This window comes from Vombatus ursinus, unplaced genomic scaffold (assembly GCF_900497805.2).
Source record: "Vombatus ursinus unplaced genomic scaffold, bare-nosed wombat genome assembly UNPS02014778.1, whole genome shotgun sequence".
NCBI lineage: Eukaryota > Metazoa > Chordata > Mammalia > Diprotodontia > Vombatidae > Vombatus > Vombatus ursinus.
The window spans coordinates 38,612,948-38,625,743 of record NW_020954556.1 but is presented as its reverse complement, the minus strand read 5'-3'; the positions used below and the strand labels follow the sequence as shown (position 1 = coordinate 38,625,743).

General features: G+C 35.9%; 1 protein-coding gene across 4 annotated transcripts in view; it reads right to left on the bottom strand.

The window, feature by feature from the left end:
* ASB3 (ankyrin repeat and SOCS box containing 3) overlaps positions 1-12,796 on the bottom strand; it is a 127,116-nt gene that overhangs the window by 47,980 nt on the left and 66,340 nt on the right. The window contains exon 1 of one of the 4 annotated variants that reach the window (XM_027865072.1): positions 1,384-1,541. The exons of the other annotated variants lie outside the window; for them this stretch is intronic. Coding sequence (XP_027720873.1) covers positions 1,384-1,459 — 76 coding nt within the window. The 5' untranslated portion in view covers positions 1,460-1,541. Of the gene's footprint in view, positions 1-1,383; positions 1,542-12,796 lie in introns of those variants that run through there. 4 annotated transcript variants of the gene reach the window in all.

The window sequence follows — 12,796 nt, the reverse complement described above, 5'->3', positions numbered from 1 at the left end:
AAATCAGGAAACTGTCCTGACTGGATCTACTATAAATTTAAGATATTTAACCTCTACTGGCCCTCACTACTGTAACCAATCCTCTAATCCTTTACAGACTACCATTGGTCAACAAGTAGTTAATACAATTAATAATTTATTAGACTGCAAATTCCTTAAGAGCAGGCCCTGTCTTTTACCTTCTTTGTATCACCAACTTAGCACAGTGACTAGCATATAGTAGGGAAGGTATCTGGCACATAGTAGGCACTCAATAAATGTTTGCTATTATATTTTTACATTTCTTGGCAACAGCTGTTCCAAACTTTCTCTTCTCTCTAAACCAACACCACCTGGTATCCTCTCCCCTCAGCAGAAGACATGACCTACTACTTCACTAAAATGACTGATGACTCAACTCCCTCAACTTCCCTTCCTCCATTCCTCTAAATCTCTCAGTGTCTTTACCCATAATCTCCATCCTTCCCACTTTATCAATATAAAGCCAACCTAATTTTTGATAGCCAAATAAAAAATGTTTCACACACCCTTACCAACAAATTATCAAGAAAATTGCAGAATCAAAGAACCTAGTTTTTAAGATAACTAAGTTGACAATGATGACATTTAAAACAGTGTAAACACAGTTTATTTTTCATGAGTAAGATGACTTTATTAAATATTAATAAACTATTAAATAAGGCATGTAAGTCATTCACAGAGGAAAAATACCTTCCCTCAATAACACCGTAACAGCCACTTTAAATCACCAGATATATGCAAGTCTTCTCTAACAATATCTTTCATAGATCATGAAGTGAAACAAAAATAGGAACAGATATGGTATTGGAAATTCTTGCTAATAATTTTAAAATATCAAAGAATTTAATGGTCAATGATAGAGAATAGATATAGTTTTAAAAAGTATTTGGGGGTCCAAATCTACCTCAATTCACTAGGATATTATCTCAGCTTCATCATTTGGAACAAAATAGCATCATACAATTTTTTAAAGTTGGATTTGTAGCTACAGTAGCTGGGAGCTAGTTTGGAAACTATAAGCAATGTTGTGTGTTAGAGAGAGTGCATGATTTGGAGTAATACAGAATAAACAAAATAGAGAACTACAGTCCTCAGGGAACTTAGAGAAATTAAATATAAATAAGAGGTATGACCTAATTTCATTTACAAAGCAACATATCAGTCAGCCAATCAATCAATAAACATTTATCAAATGTCTACCCTGTTCCAGGCACTATTCTAAGCACTGGGGATAAAAATTTTAAAAATAAAATAAAATAAAAGACAGCCCTTGCCTTCAGGGAGATTATAACCTAATGTGAAAGACAACACACAAAAGGAAGCTGAAAAGATGGAAACAAGGGAAGAAGAAGGAGAAGGTACCTGGCACAGCAGTATAATTGAGAGGTCCAAAGTAATGCAGCTGGGTGAGAAATGAAGAGATGCCGGGCCTGGGCATCTTCCTTAAACATAGGCTTGCAGAGGAGTTCTTCACTCTGCCTTCCAATCAGAGGAATCACAGGTCAAAGGGTACTGATGAAGCATGAGTACCAAGGCTAACAAAATCTTGCAGGATAATGAGGTTCCTATTGATGAGGTTCCTGGGAACATGATGGAGAAGTCCAAAGGAGGGCAGCCAGGTAGAAACACAAATTAATAGCATCTACCAACTGAGTCAATAAACTATCCACTTAGTAAGTATGAAGTATAGAAAGGTAAGTATTATCTTATTCATGTAGAAATTTTACTTGTTTTCTGATATCTCAACTTAATTATCTATGTTAGTTCTATAGGTTATGTCAGTCTCTACCACCAACCATTTATCTCAAGTCAAAACTGATAAAAATGAATAAAAAATATCTGCAGGCTGCTGTTTTTAGAAGCCAAAAGACTTATATAAGCCAAAAGTTTATTAAATACCACTCTGAAAATATAACATAAAGACTTTAGGTAAAGAAAACTCTATTAGCCTTATCTTCTCCACCCATTACCAACAAACTAACTTAATTTTCCTTACATCATATTTTCTCATTACTGCTATTACTAATGATTTAAGACTCATTTCTTCACTGATTTAATTTTGATAATTTAAAAATGCATTTAACAGCACAAATACCCTCACCAGATTACAGAAAAATACAGGGGGATATGTGCCTAAATAAAATACAATTGCTTTGCAGCTGTGCTCATTTCCACCACCCACTTTCTGCTGCACTCTTTTCAGCACTTCTTCTATGCTGCACCCAGCATGGACGCCACAAACTGAACTGGTGAGTCCTTTCCTCCCTCTCTTTTATCCTGGCTCTGAAAAATGGACGCAGGAGTGTTTGTTTCTGTTCTGTATTGTTTGTTTGCCCTCAGTTCCATATGCCACATAATCCCCAGGATTATGGATGAGGACTTTAAGCCATGGTGACACTGGAGCTAAAATTGCAAGCCAGTCCAGCATGGAAGCCTAAGAAGCCAGGGTGCCTGGGACTCAGTCCCAAGTGGGGTTTGAGACTTGGAACTGGGATTTTGCTCTACAGGAACCAAGCTCAGCTATTAATCTAATCTTTCTCTCCCCAGACACTAAAGTGGTACAGGGAAGAAGAGGGCTCCTATGTGTTGCAAGAGTAAATTTGTATATTTGTGATTATACCTTTTGAAGTATATATTCCTTGGTAAAAGTAAAAAATAAATAAATGAATGAATGAATGAATGAAAGAATGAGATACAATTTATTTTCATAAGAATGCATTTCCTTTCAAAACTACACATGCGTAAACTGTTAAGCTACACATGCAGGCAGTTCTAACATAAGAAACGTTGGAATTTACTCAGTGACAGAGTTCTGGCTTTTTGCTGACTGACTATAATTATTTAAGCCATTTTCCCTCAGAAGATCAAGTATTAATTCAAAGCATTACATTTATTTTATGTACACACACACACACACACACACACATGCACACACTCACCCCTCCAGAAATTGTTGGCATGATCTTGAATGACAACACAGAATAGGGAAGACAGTACTAATTTTGGAGTCCAAGAATCAAAGTTCCAACATCATCTCTGTTATACATCAAAAATGTGCTAATAGTTCATTTTTTTTGCATCATATCTATAAGATATAGTAAAACCCCAACCAATCAGAATGTTTCAGAAGATGCAAATACTCTGGTTAATTTGAACCATTTTTGCCCATGGTTAAGAAAACGCAGTGGAGTAGGGTGATGCACAACTGCAATCCCTGCTATTGGAGAGGCTGAGGCTGGGAGATTTCTTGAGCTCAGGTGTTTTGAGCTGTAGTAGGCTAGGTTGATCAGGTGTCTGCACTAAGTCCAGAACCAATATGGGAAGTGCCCAGGAGCAGGAAGCCACTAGACAGGACTGGCCCCAGATTGGAAATGGATTGGATCAAAGCTCCAGTGCCAAGCAGTAGCAGGATCAGGCCTGTGAGTAGCCCCTGCATTTCTAGCTTGGGATAGATGAGAAGACAGAGGAGGGGAGGGAAGAAAAAGGGAATGCAACACAGACACAGTCTTCAACAACAATTTCCTAAAAATCTATAAGATACATAATTTTTCTTCATGATGTTTCTTCTTCCTAAGGCTTACCCTAACATTCAGTTCTTGCTCCTTCTCTCTTCCCTTTATGCCAATGACATATGTATCTTAATAAGTATATGTGATAACCTTGAAAATGGGTTTAGTGTAATTTGGATAAATTCTGAATCAAAAAATTTTATAAAAAGAAACACTTTTATTATCTTCAAATGTGCTAGGCAAAATGTTACCTAGTAGAGTCCCTTAGGAGAATTGCTTTGACAATTTTTTTAAATAATTAGCATATCAAATATTTGCATGTAAATATGTGCTTCTACTTCATAAATAAAAATATCTATTTCATTGGTATGAGTGTTCCCTCCACGGATGCAGACTACAACCATTCCTTGTCTTATGAGGTTTTATGAGTTGCTTTGGCAGATACACAGATAGATCAAGAACTCAGGATCACCACTTCCATGCCAAGATGAGGCACTAAAATAAGAGTCTGAAGGACAGTATGTTTCTAAATCACTTGAGAATCCTTTGCTCCTTACATGCCTTAAAAATTCCCTCTGCAGGGGGCAGCTAGGTGGTGCAGTGGATAGAGCACTGGCCTTGGAATTAGGAGGACCTGAGTTCAAATCCGGCCTCAGACGATTGACACTTACTAGCTGGGTAAACCTGGGCAAGTCACTTAACCCCATTGCCTAGCAAAAAAACAAAAGAAAAACAAACCAAACAAAAAAAAAATTCCCCTGCAACATTATTAATACCATTAAATGCTTAGCTAACCCTTTTCTCCACAAATAAAGCTCATAACAACATTATCAGAATTTACAGTTGAGGTCTGAATTAATGAAATTTTATGCAATTAGCTATACAAAGAATGGAGCTACCTACTATTGAGGCAATATTTTCAGTCTTATTTCACATTACACTCCTACATGCACCATTCCTTCTAGTCAAACTGGCCTGAAAACTGTAATCTGTGCAAACCATTCCAACTTCTACCTTTGTATTCTACTTTGTCTTCTACCTATCAATCTATCTATTTACACATATGTAGTAATATATTATATATAATATATATGAGAGAGAGAAAGAAAGCTCACTAGATATACAATAAAATTTGAAGAATGAGGTCATGCTAATAACTGGGTGGATCAAGAAAGGCTTCATTTGGGAAATGGCACCTGAGTTATGCCTTGAAGGAAGTCAAGGATTCTCTGAAGCACAGGTGAAGAGGTAGTGAATTCCAGAATGTAGGACCTCTTATACAAAAGCACAGAGGTATAAAATAGAAAATTTTAGCCAGTCAACTAATTTTAATTAGCCATCTATGTGCTAGGTATTGTACTAAGTGCTGGGTATGCAAATAAAGGCAAAAGACAGCCCCTTCTTTCAAAGAGCTCACAGCCTATTGGGGTAGGCAACAGGTAAACAACTATGTCCAAGCAAGCTATAGATACAGAATAAATTCAAGATAATTAACAGAGAGAAGACACTAAAATTAAGAGGGATTAGAAAAGACTTCCGTAGAATTTTACTTAGGACCTGAAAGAAGTCAGAGAAACCAGGGAGGTTTGGAGTTGGAGATGAGGAGGGAGAAAATTTCAGGCATGGGGGACAGGCAGTGAAAATGCTCAGAATAAGGAGATGGAGTGTCTTGTGCACAGAACAGCAAAGGAGCTAGTATCATTAGATTGTAGTGTGTGTGATAAGGGAATAGGGGGGCAGGAGGATGAAAAGTAGAAAAGTAAAGGGAAGAAGGGCTTTGAAAGCCCTTCATAATGCATTTTGAATGTCTTTGATTTTGAAATAGAGGATTTTATATTTTATACTGGAGGTGATTGAGAGCCAATGGAATGGGGTTCACATGCTGAGAACCATGCTTTAGAAAAAAATCACCTTAGCAGTTGAGTAGAGGATGGTTTGGAAGGGGACACTTTTTTTTTTGAATGAGAAGATTTTTTTTAATTTTTTTATGATATTTTTTATTTATTTTTTTGTTTTCAACATTTACTTCCACAAGATTTTGAGTTCCAAATTTTCACCCCATTTCACCCCTTCCCCTACCCCAAGATGGCATGCATTCTGAATACCCCTTCCCCTAGTCTGCCCTCCCTTCTATCTCTCTTATCTTCTCTTCCCCCCTTCCCCTTCAATTTTCCTGTAGGGCAGGATGGATTTCTGTACCCCATTGCCTGTATTTCTTATTTCCCAGTTGCATATGAAAACATTTTTTTTAAACATGTGTTTTTAAAACTTTGGGTTCCAAATTTTCTCCCTTCCTCCCTCCCCACCAACCCTCATTGAGAAGGCAAGCAACTAAATATAGGTTATATATGTGCAGTTATGCAAAACACTTCCATAATAGACATGCTGTGAAAAACTAACTCTATTTCCCTTAATCCTATCCCACCCTGCCATTTATTCTATTCTTTCTTTTGACTCTGACCCTCCTCAGAAGTACTTGCTTCTGATTACCCCCTTTCCCAATCTGCCCTCCTCTCTATCATCCCCCTACTCTCTTGTCCCCCCCCCCATTTTCCTGTAGGGTAAGACAGATTTCCATACCCAATTGAATGTATATGTTATTCCCTCTTTAAGTCAAATTCTATGAGAATAAGATTCACTCATTCCCTCTCCCCTTCCCCCATTTCCCCTCCACTGTAAGAGCTTTTTCTTTTCTGTTTTTTTTGTGAGATAATTTACCCCGTTCTACCTCTCCCTGTCTCCTTCTCCTAGCATAATCCTCTCTCACTCCTTAATTTTATTCTCCAGATACGACCTCATCATCTTCAACTCACCCTGTGCCCTCTATCTATCTACCTATGTATCTATTTATCTGTCTGTCTGTCTGTCTGTCTGTCTGTCTGTCTGTCTATCTATCTATCTATCTATCTATCTATCTATCTATCTGTCTACACACACACATATAATTTTTCCCTCCAACTACCCTAATACTGACAAAGGTCTCATGAGTTACAAATATCATGTTTCCATGCAGGAATGTAAACAGTTCAACCATAATAAGTCTCTTATGATTTTCTCTTTCCTGTTTACCTCTTCATATTCCACTTGAGTCTTGTATTTGAAAATCAAATTTTCGATTCAGCTCTGGTCTTTTCATCAAGAATGCCTGAAAATCGGAAGGGGACACTCTTGAGGCAGGAAGATCAACTAGAAGGTTATTGCAATGAGCCAGGGGACAGATAGGTGATGAGGGCTTGAATTAGAATAATAGCTTATCTGAGATATGGGACATGAGAGATGTTGTGAAGAGAGACAGGACATATGACAGATGTTGTGAAGGCAAGAATGAGAAGATTCATCTTAAAAGAGAAGGTTGAATTGGACGTGTGGGGTAAATGTGGGGCTGAAGATGACACCAAGAATTATGAACCTGAGTGATTGGGTGAATGATTATATAATGTCCTAGATAGTAAAAAGGAAGTTGGAAAAGGGAGAAGGTTTGGAGGGAATTCTGATCTGGACATGTTGATTTTGACACACCTACAGGTCATCCAATATGAAGTCCCAAAGACCATTGGGGATTCAGGACTATAGCTCAGGAGAGAAAGTAGGGCTGGATATATAGTTCTGGAAATCATCTGCACAGAGATGACAACTAAATTCATAGGAGCTAATAAGATCACCTTAATAAAACAGTACAGAGCAGAGATTTTTAACCTTTTTGGTGTCACAGACTCATCTGGCAATCTGGAAGTGTGTGGCTCCCTTCTCAGGATGATGTTTTGAAATGCATTAAATAATATACATTGGAGTAAAAAGAAAACCAATAATAATGAAAGACAGTTATTAACATATTAAAAAAAAAGTTCATCGTTCTTGTGTTAAAAACCAATGGTACAGAAAGGAAAGGGGAAAAGTCCTAAGACACCCATGGTTAGTGAGCATTAACATGGATGAACTCTGAGCAAAGGATAGCATTTAGACTTGTGACTCCCAGGCAAAGACACATCTCTACCATTTACTGTCTTAGCAAGTTGCCTAGAAAACAAAGAGGTTAAGTGACTTGCCCAGAGTCAGAATGTCATTATATGCCAGAAGCAGGGCTTGAACCCAGGTCTTCCTGTCTTCAAGACTGGCTCTCTATCTATTATGTTATGCTATCTCAGGGCAACTATATTATACTCAAAGGCCTCACAGAAAATAAAGTAATACGGATATTTAATGCAGGGGTGGGGACCTGTGGCCTCCCTCTGGGTCCTTAAGAGCAGTCCTTTGACTGAATCCAAACTCCACAGAACAAATTCCCTTAATGAAAAGATTTGTTCTGGAAAATTTGTACTCAGTCAAAAAGCTGTACCCAAGGACCTAGAAGGCCACAAAGGCCACAGGTTCCCCACCCCTGAAATATATATATGCCCTAATGACATAAAATCTAAGTACTTGTTTGAGAAGTCAACCAAATTACAGGGAGAAATAATAAAACAGAGTTGGGACCCTTGGCGTACCCTCTTTCAGACCTAAAAACATCTAACAAATAGATAAACATGAAAGAAGGACTAGAAGAGAATATGAGAAAACTTAGATGATAGCTCTGTGGTGCCTATGAAATGGTAACCAAGAAGAATATACACACACACACACACGTGTGTGTGTGTGTGCATGTATGTGTGAGTATATATGTATGTATGTGTGTATATATATGTGTGTGTGTGTGTGTGTGTATATATATATATACACATATATATATCTTAGTTGTGCATTTTACCTTTACAAAAACTAACATGGACCAAATAATACCAACATTGCATGAATTTATTGCAAAAATAGGGAGATGCATGCTAAAAACTCCTCTAATGAGACAATATGGTCTTGACACCTAAATTAGAGCTAGATAAAACTTAGAAAGAAAACTATAGACAAACAGTTCTAATTAATATTGATACAAAAATACTGAATTAAAATATTAGCAAAGAGACTACAGCAACAGATTAAGAAGACTGAATACCATAAAAATATTAGTTATACAGGAATGCAGTGTGAGTTCAATATTCAAATGAGATAACATGTGCAGCACTTTGCAAACCTTAAAGTACTATATAAATACTAGCTATTATTATTATTAAAGTACTAACACAATAAGCTACCTTAGTCAAAATCCCATGACTAAATTAAAACATGCAGGAAAAAAATTTAACAAAATACAATGCCCATTTCTACTAAAAAAAAATTAAAAGCACAGAAATAAATTGAATTTTCCTTAATTAGTCAAATGTATCTATCTAAAACCAAGAACTTGAATGAAGAAATCATAGAAACCTTTTCAATATGGTCCAGGTAAAGCAAGAGTGCCCATTATCATCAGTATTGCTTCTTGTAGTTCTAGAAATTCTAGTTTAACAATAAGACAAGAGAAACTGAGAAAATAAGCAAAGGCAAAGAAGAAACAAAATCATCACTCTTTCTGGATGATATGATCTATCTAGAGAACTCCAGAGATTAAATTAAAATTAATTGAGACAATTATTAAATGCATTAAAGTAGCAGAATATAAAATAAACACACAAAATGCCTCAACCTTTCTGTATATTAGTATAAAACTGAATAGGAAGATATAGAAAAAGAAATTCCAGTCAAAATAACTACAGAATTTTTAAAATATTTGACAGTTCAAATACTAAACCACAAAATAGGAATAATATATACACAACTAAAAAGAGTTCTTTATGCAAATAAAGACATACCCAAATAATTAAAAGCTATTAACTGCTTACTAACAAAAATGACAATGCTACTTAAGTTAATTCACAGAATCGAGCAATACCAATGAAACTAGCAAAGAATTACTTTCCAGAATTGGGAAATGGTCAATAATCTCAAGGAAAGTAACAGGAAAATAAATAAATGAACAAATAAATAAATAAATAAAAGGGGTTAAGAAGGATACCTGGCAGTATCAGAAACAAAACAATACTACAAAATAGTAATCATCCAAACTATTCGGTACTTTAAGAAAATAAAGTTTAAGAAAATAGAAAAGCTGATTAATGAAACAGATAAGATACTCAAAACCTAGAAGCAATCAAACATAGTAGTGAATTGTTCTATAGACCCACTACTAGGTAAGGTTTTATTATTCAACAAAAACTACTAGGAAAATCAGCCTCACAAAAATTAGATTAAGAGTGATACTTCACACCATATATTATAATAAGCCACAAATTAATACAATGGACACAAAATGGATACATCATAAACAAATCAGAGGAGCAAAAAAAGAGCTATCTTTCACGATCATGGGCAGGAGAGTTCTTGACCAAATACAGGAGAAAGAGTATAACAGGAAATAAAACTGAGAATTTTGATTACCTAAAATTGAAAATGTTTTGCACAAACAAAATGAATACAATTAAAATTAATAGGGAAACATTTAACAGGGCAAAAAAAAAATCTTTGCAGTAAATTTCTCTGATAATTGTCTGATAACCAAGATATATGGGAAATTGGTCAAAACATATGCTATCAAGAGTCCTTCCTGAATAGATAAGCCGTAAAGAGATATTAACAGGCAGTTCTCAAGGGAAGAAAAGCAAGCTATCAATACCAATATGAAAAGAAAAATCCAAATTAGTAACCACAAAGAACTGTAAACTAAAACACTTCTTAGGCTGTACCTCACACCTATCAGATTGGTCAAGATGACAAAAGAGGAAAATAATTGTTGGAGAGGCTGTGGGAAGGCAAACAGCACTAATGGAGTTGTTGGTGAATTCATATAACTATTCTGAAAAGCAATCTGGAACTATACCCAAGAAGTCACTAAACTATGGATACATATGCTTTAACTTAGTAATACTATTACTAGGTATATATCCCTAAAGAGATCAAATAAAGAGGGAAGGAATTCATGTGTACCAAAGTATTCATAGTAGCATTTTTTTGTTGTAGTAAATAACTGGATACAAGTGGGTATCCATAAATTGGGAAATGACTGAACAAATTGTGGAATATGAACATAATGGAATGTTATTTACTCCACACACAAAAAAAATTATGAAGTGGATAGATTTATAGAAACCTTGTAAGCCTTAAAAAAAAGTTGTAAATAGGGCAGCTAGGTGGTACAGTGGATAGAGTGTCAGGCCTGGAGTCAGGAAGACCGGAGTTCAAATCTGGCCCCAGACACTTACTAGCTGTGTTGACCTTGTGCAAGTCACTTAATCTTGTTTGCCTCAGTTTCCTCATCTGTAAAATGAGCTGGAGAAGGAAATGGCAAACCACTACAGTATCCTTGCCAAGAAAACCCCAAGTGGGGTCACAAAGAGTAGGACACAACTAAACAAGAATAATAACAACAAAGCCCTGTAAAAACTGTTAGGCAAATAAATCACTTAACTTCCCTGGGCCTCCATTTCTTCCTCTGTAAAATTAGCGCATCAGATTCCTAGATTCCTGCCAGTTCTACATCACCTTGGCTCAATTCCTGGTTAAGGGACCTGAGGCAAGTTATTTTACTTTTCTGAGCCTTACTTTCTTAATCAGCAAAATCAATAGATTAGACTAAATAATCTGTCAAGTCCCTTCCAGGCCCGATTCCTACAATCCTATGAAATAAAGCCATGTAGAACAGGGTCACTGCCTTCTCAAGGTTTCTGGATACTTACTGAACAATTACATACAAATGCCAGTAATTGGAAGATTAGCATTGTGAGACTAAGAAAATGTCAGGGTAAGAAAAACTTCCCTCTAAATTTTTTCCCCTAAAATCTGATAAATTTGTAGTTATACATTTTTTTCAAAATTATAAAAAGTTTAATTTGAGGTGTTCATAATGCCATCAAACCTTTGCTCTTCCAAAATGATTTGGAAAAACTATAACATTATTAGTTTTCATGTAAAATATCTACAGTATCAGTTCACTACAATTCCTGTATACCAAGGGAGAGCAGAACACCACAGTAAAACCAAAAGTAGGGAATGCAGGATTCTATCTAGCAAAGTTTTCCATACAGTTGGGGGATAAACTTTTAAGTGGCTAAAAAAAAAAAAAAAAACTTTTAAAACTACATTCTTTCAGAAATTTTTCTAAATTTTTTTTACAAATGCCATTCTATGCTCCTAATGCATACTGAAGAACATAAGTGGACTTTTTATTGAATGACAAGGTCATTATTCTAAACACAAATCACTGTGACATACTGACTGTGAAGCTATAACTAGTATGGGGAGTGAATAGGGCTGAATGAATACTGACCTCAACAGAAGCCCTAAAATTTTTTTCTTGAAAAAGTCCCAGATGACAGCTAGCTTTTTGGTTATTTGACTCTTTCTCAGAAAGGTGGAATAAAGGTACATGACCTTCTGAGCAGGGTAACACATCTGTTTTTCAGCATAAATAATTGCTCAATCAAAGGCTAAACGCTGTTTTCTCCCCAAAAAAAAGTGATGTCATCAACTACCTCTCCTTCCAATTCATGATTTCTATATTAGTACCACTTAAACACTATCCAATAGTTCTGCATCACTAATAAAGTACACAAAGGGACCACCTTGTAAGCTTATATCAATTCCTCTAAATATTCTGGTTTTATTTATAATCATGTCAGGAAGCTACTTCAAAAGTTTATCCCATGGTATTTTGGAAGTAGTTTTTTTTTTTTCAGAATCCACAAATTCTTCACTATCAATCAATAAACATTTATTAAGTGTCTATTCTTTGCTAAATTCTTTGCTATGAGCTAACAAAAAGGCAACAGTGAAACAGTGCATGCATACCCTTGAGGAGCTTACAATCCAGGCTAGGGATTCAAGCTATACATACATAAGTATAGACAAAACAGGTATTAAATAGATACAAAATAAAGGGGGAAGAAGTGGAACCATCAGCTGGTGTGGGTCAAAAAAGATCTCATGAAAGAAGCCACACTTGTGATTATAAGAGATAGAGTGGATTCCAGACGTGCAGACAGCCAGTACAAAGCAATGAAGAGAGGAGAGGGCATTTCATGTGTGAAGAACAATAAGGCCAGTTTATCCAGGAAGTGCTAAGCTGGGGTCAAGTTGTGACAGGTTTTAAATTACAAAATGAGAATTTTATACATTACCTTGGAGGTAGTAAGAAACTGCTAGAGTTACTGGGTTGAGGAGTGAATGCCATGATCACACCTGCCCTTAATGAAATTTACGTTGGAAGCTGTGTGAAGAATGCTCTGGACAGGAAAAAGAAAGTCAGGAAGACCAAATAAAAAGTAATTGCAATGGTTTAGTTACAAAGTATAGAGTCTTTGAAC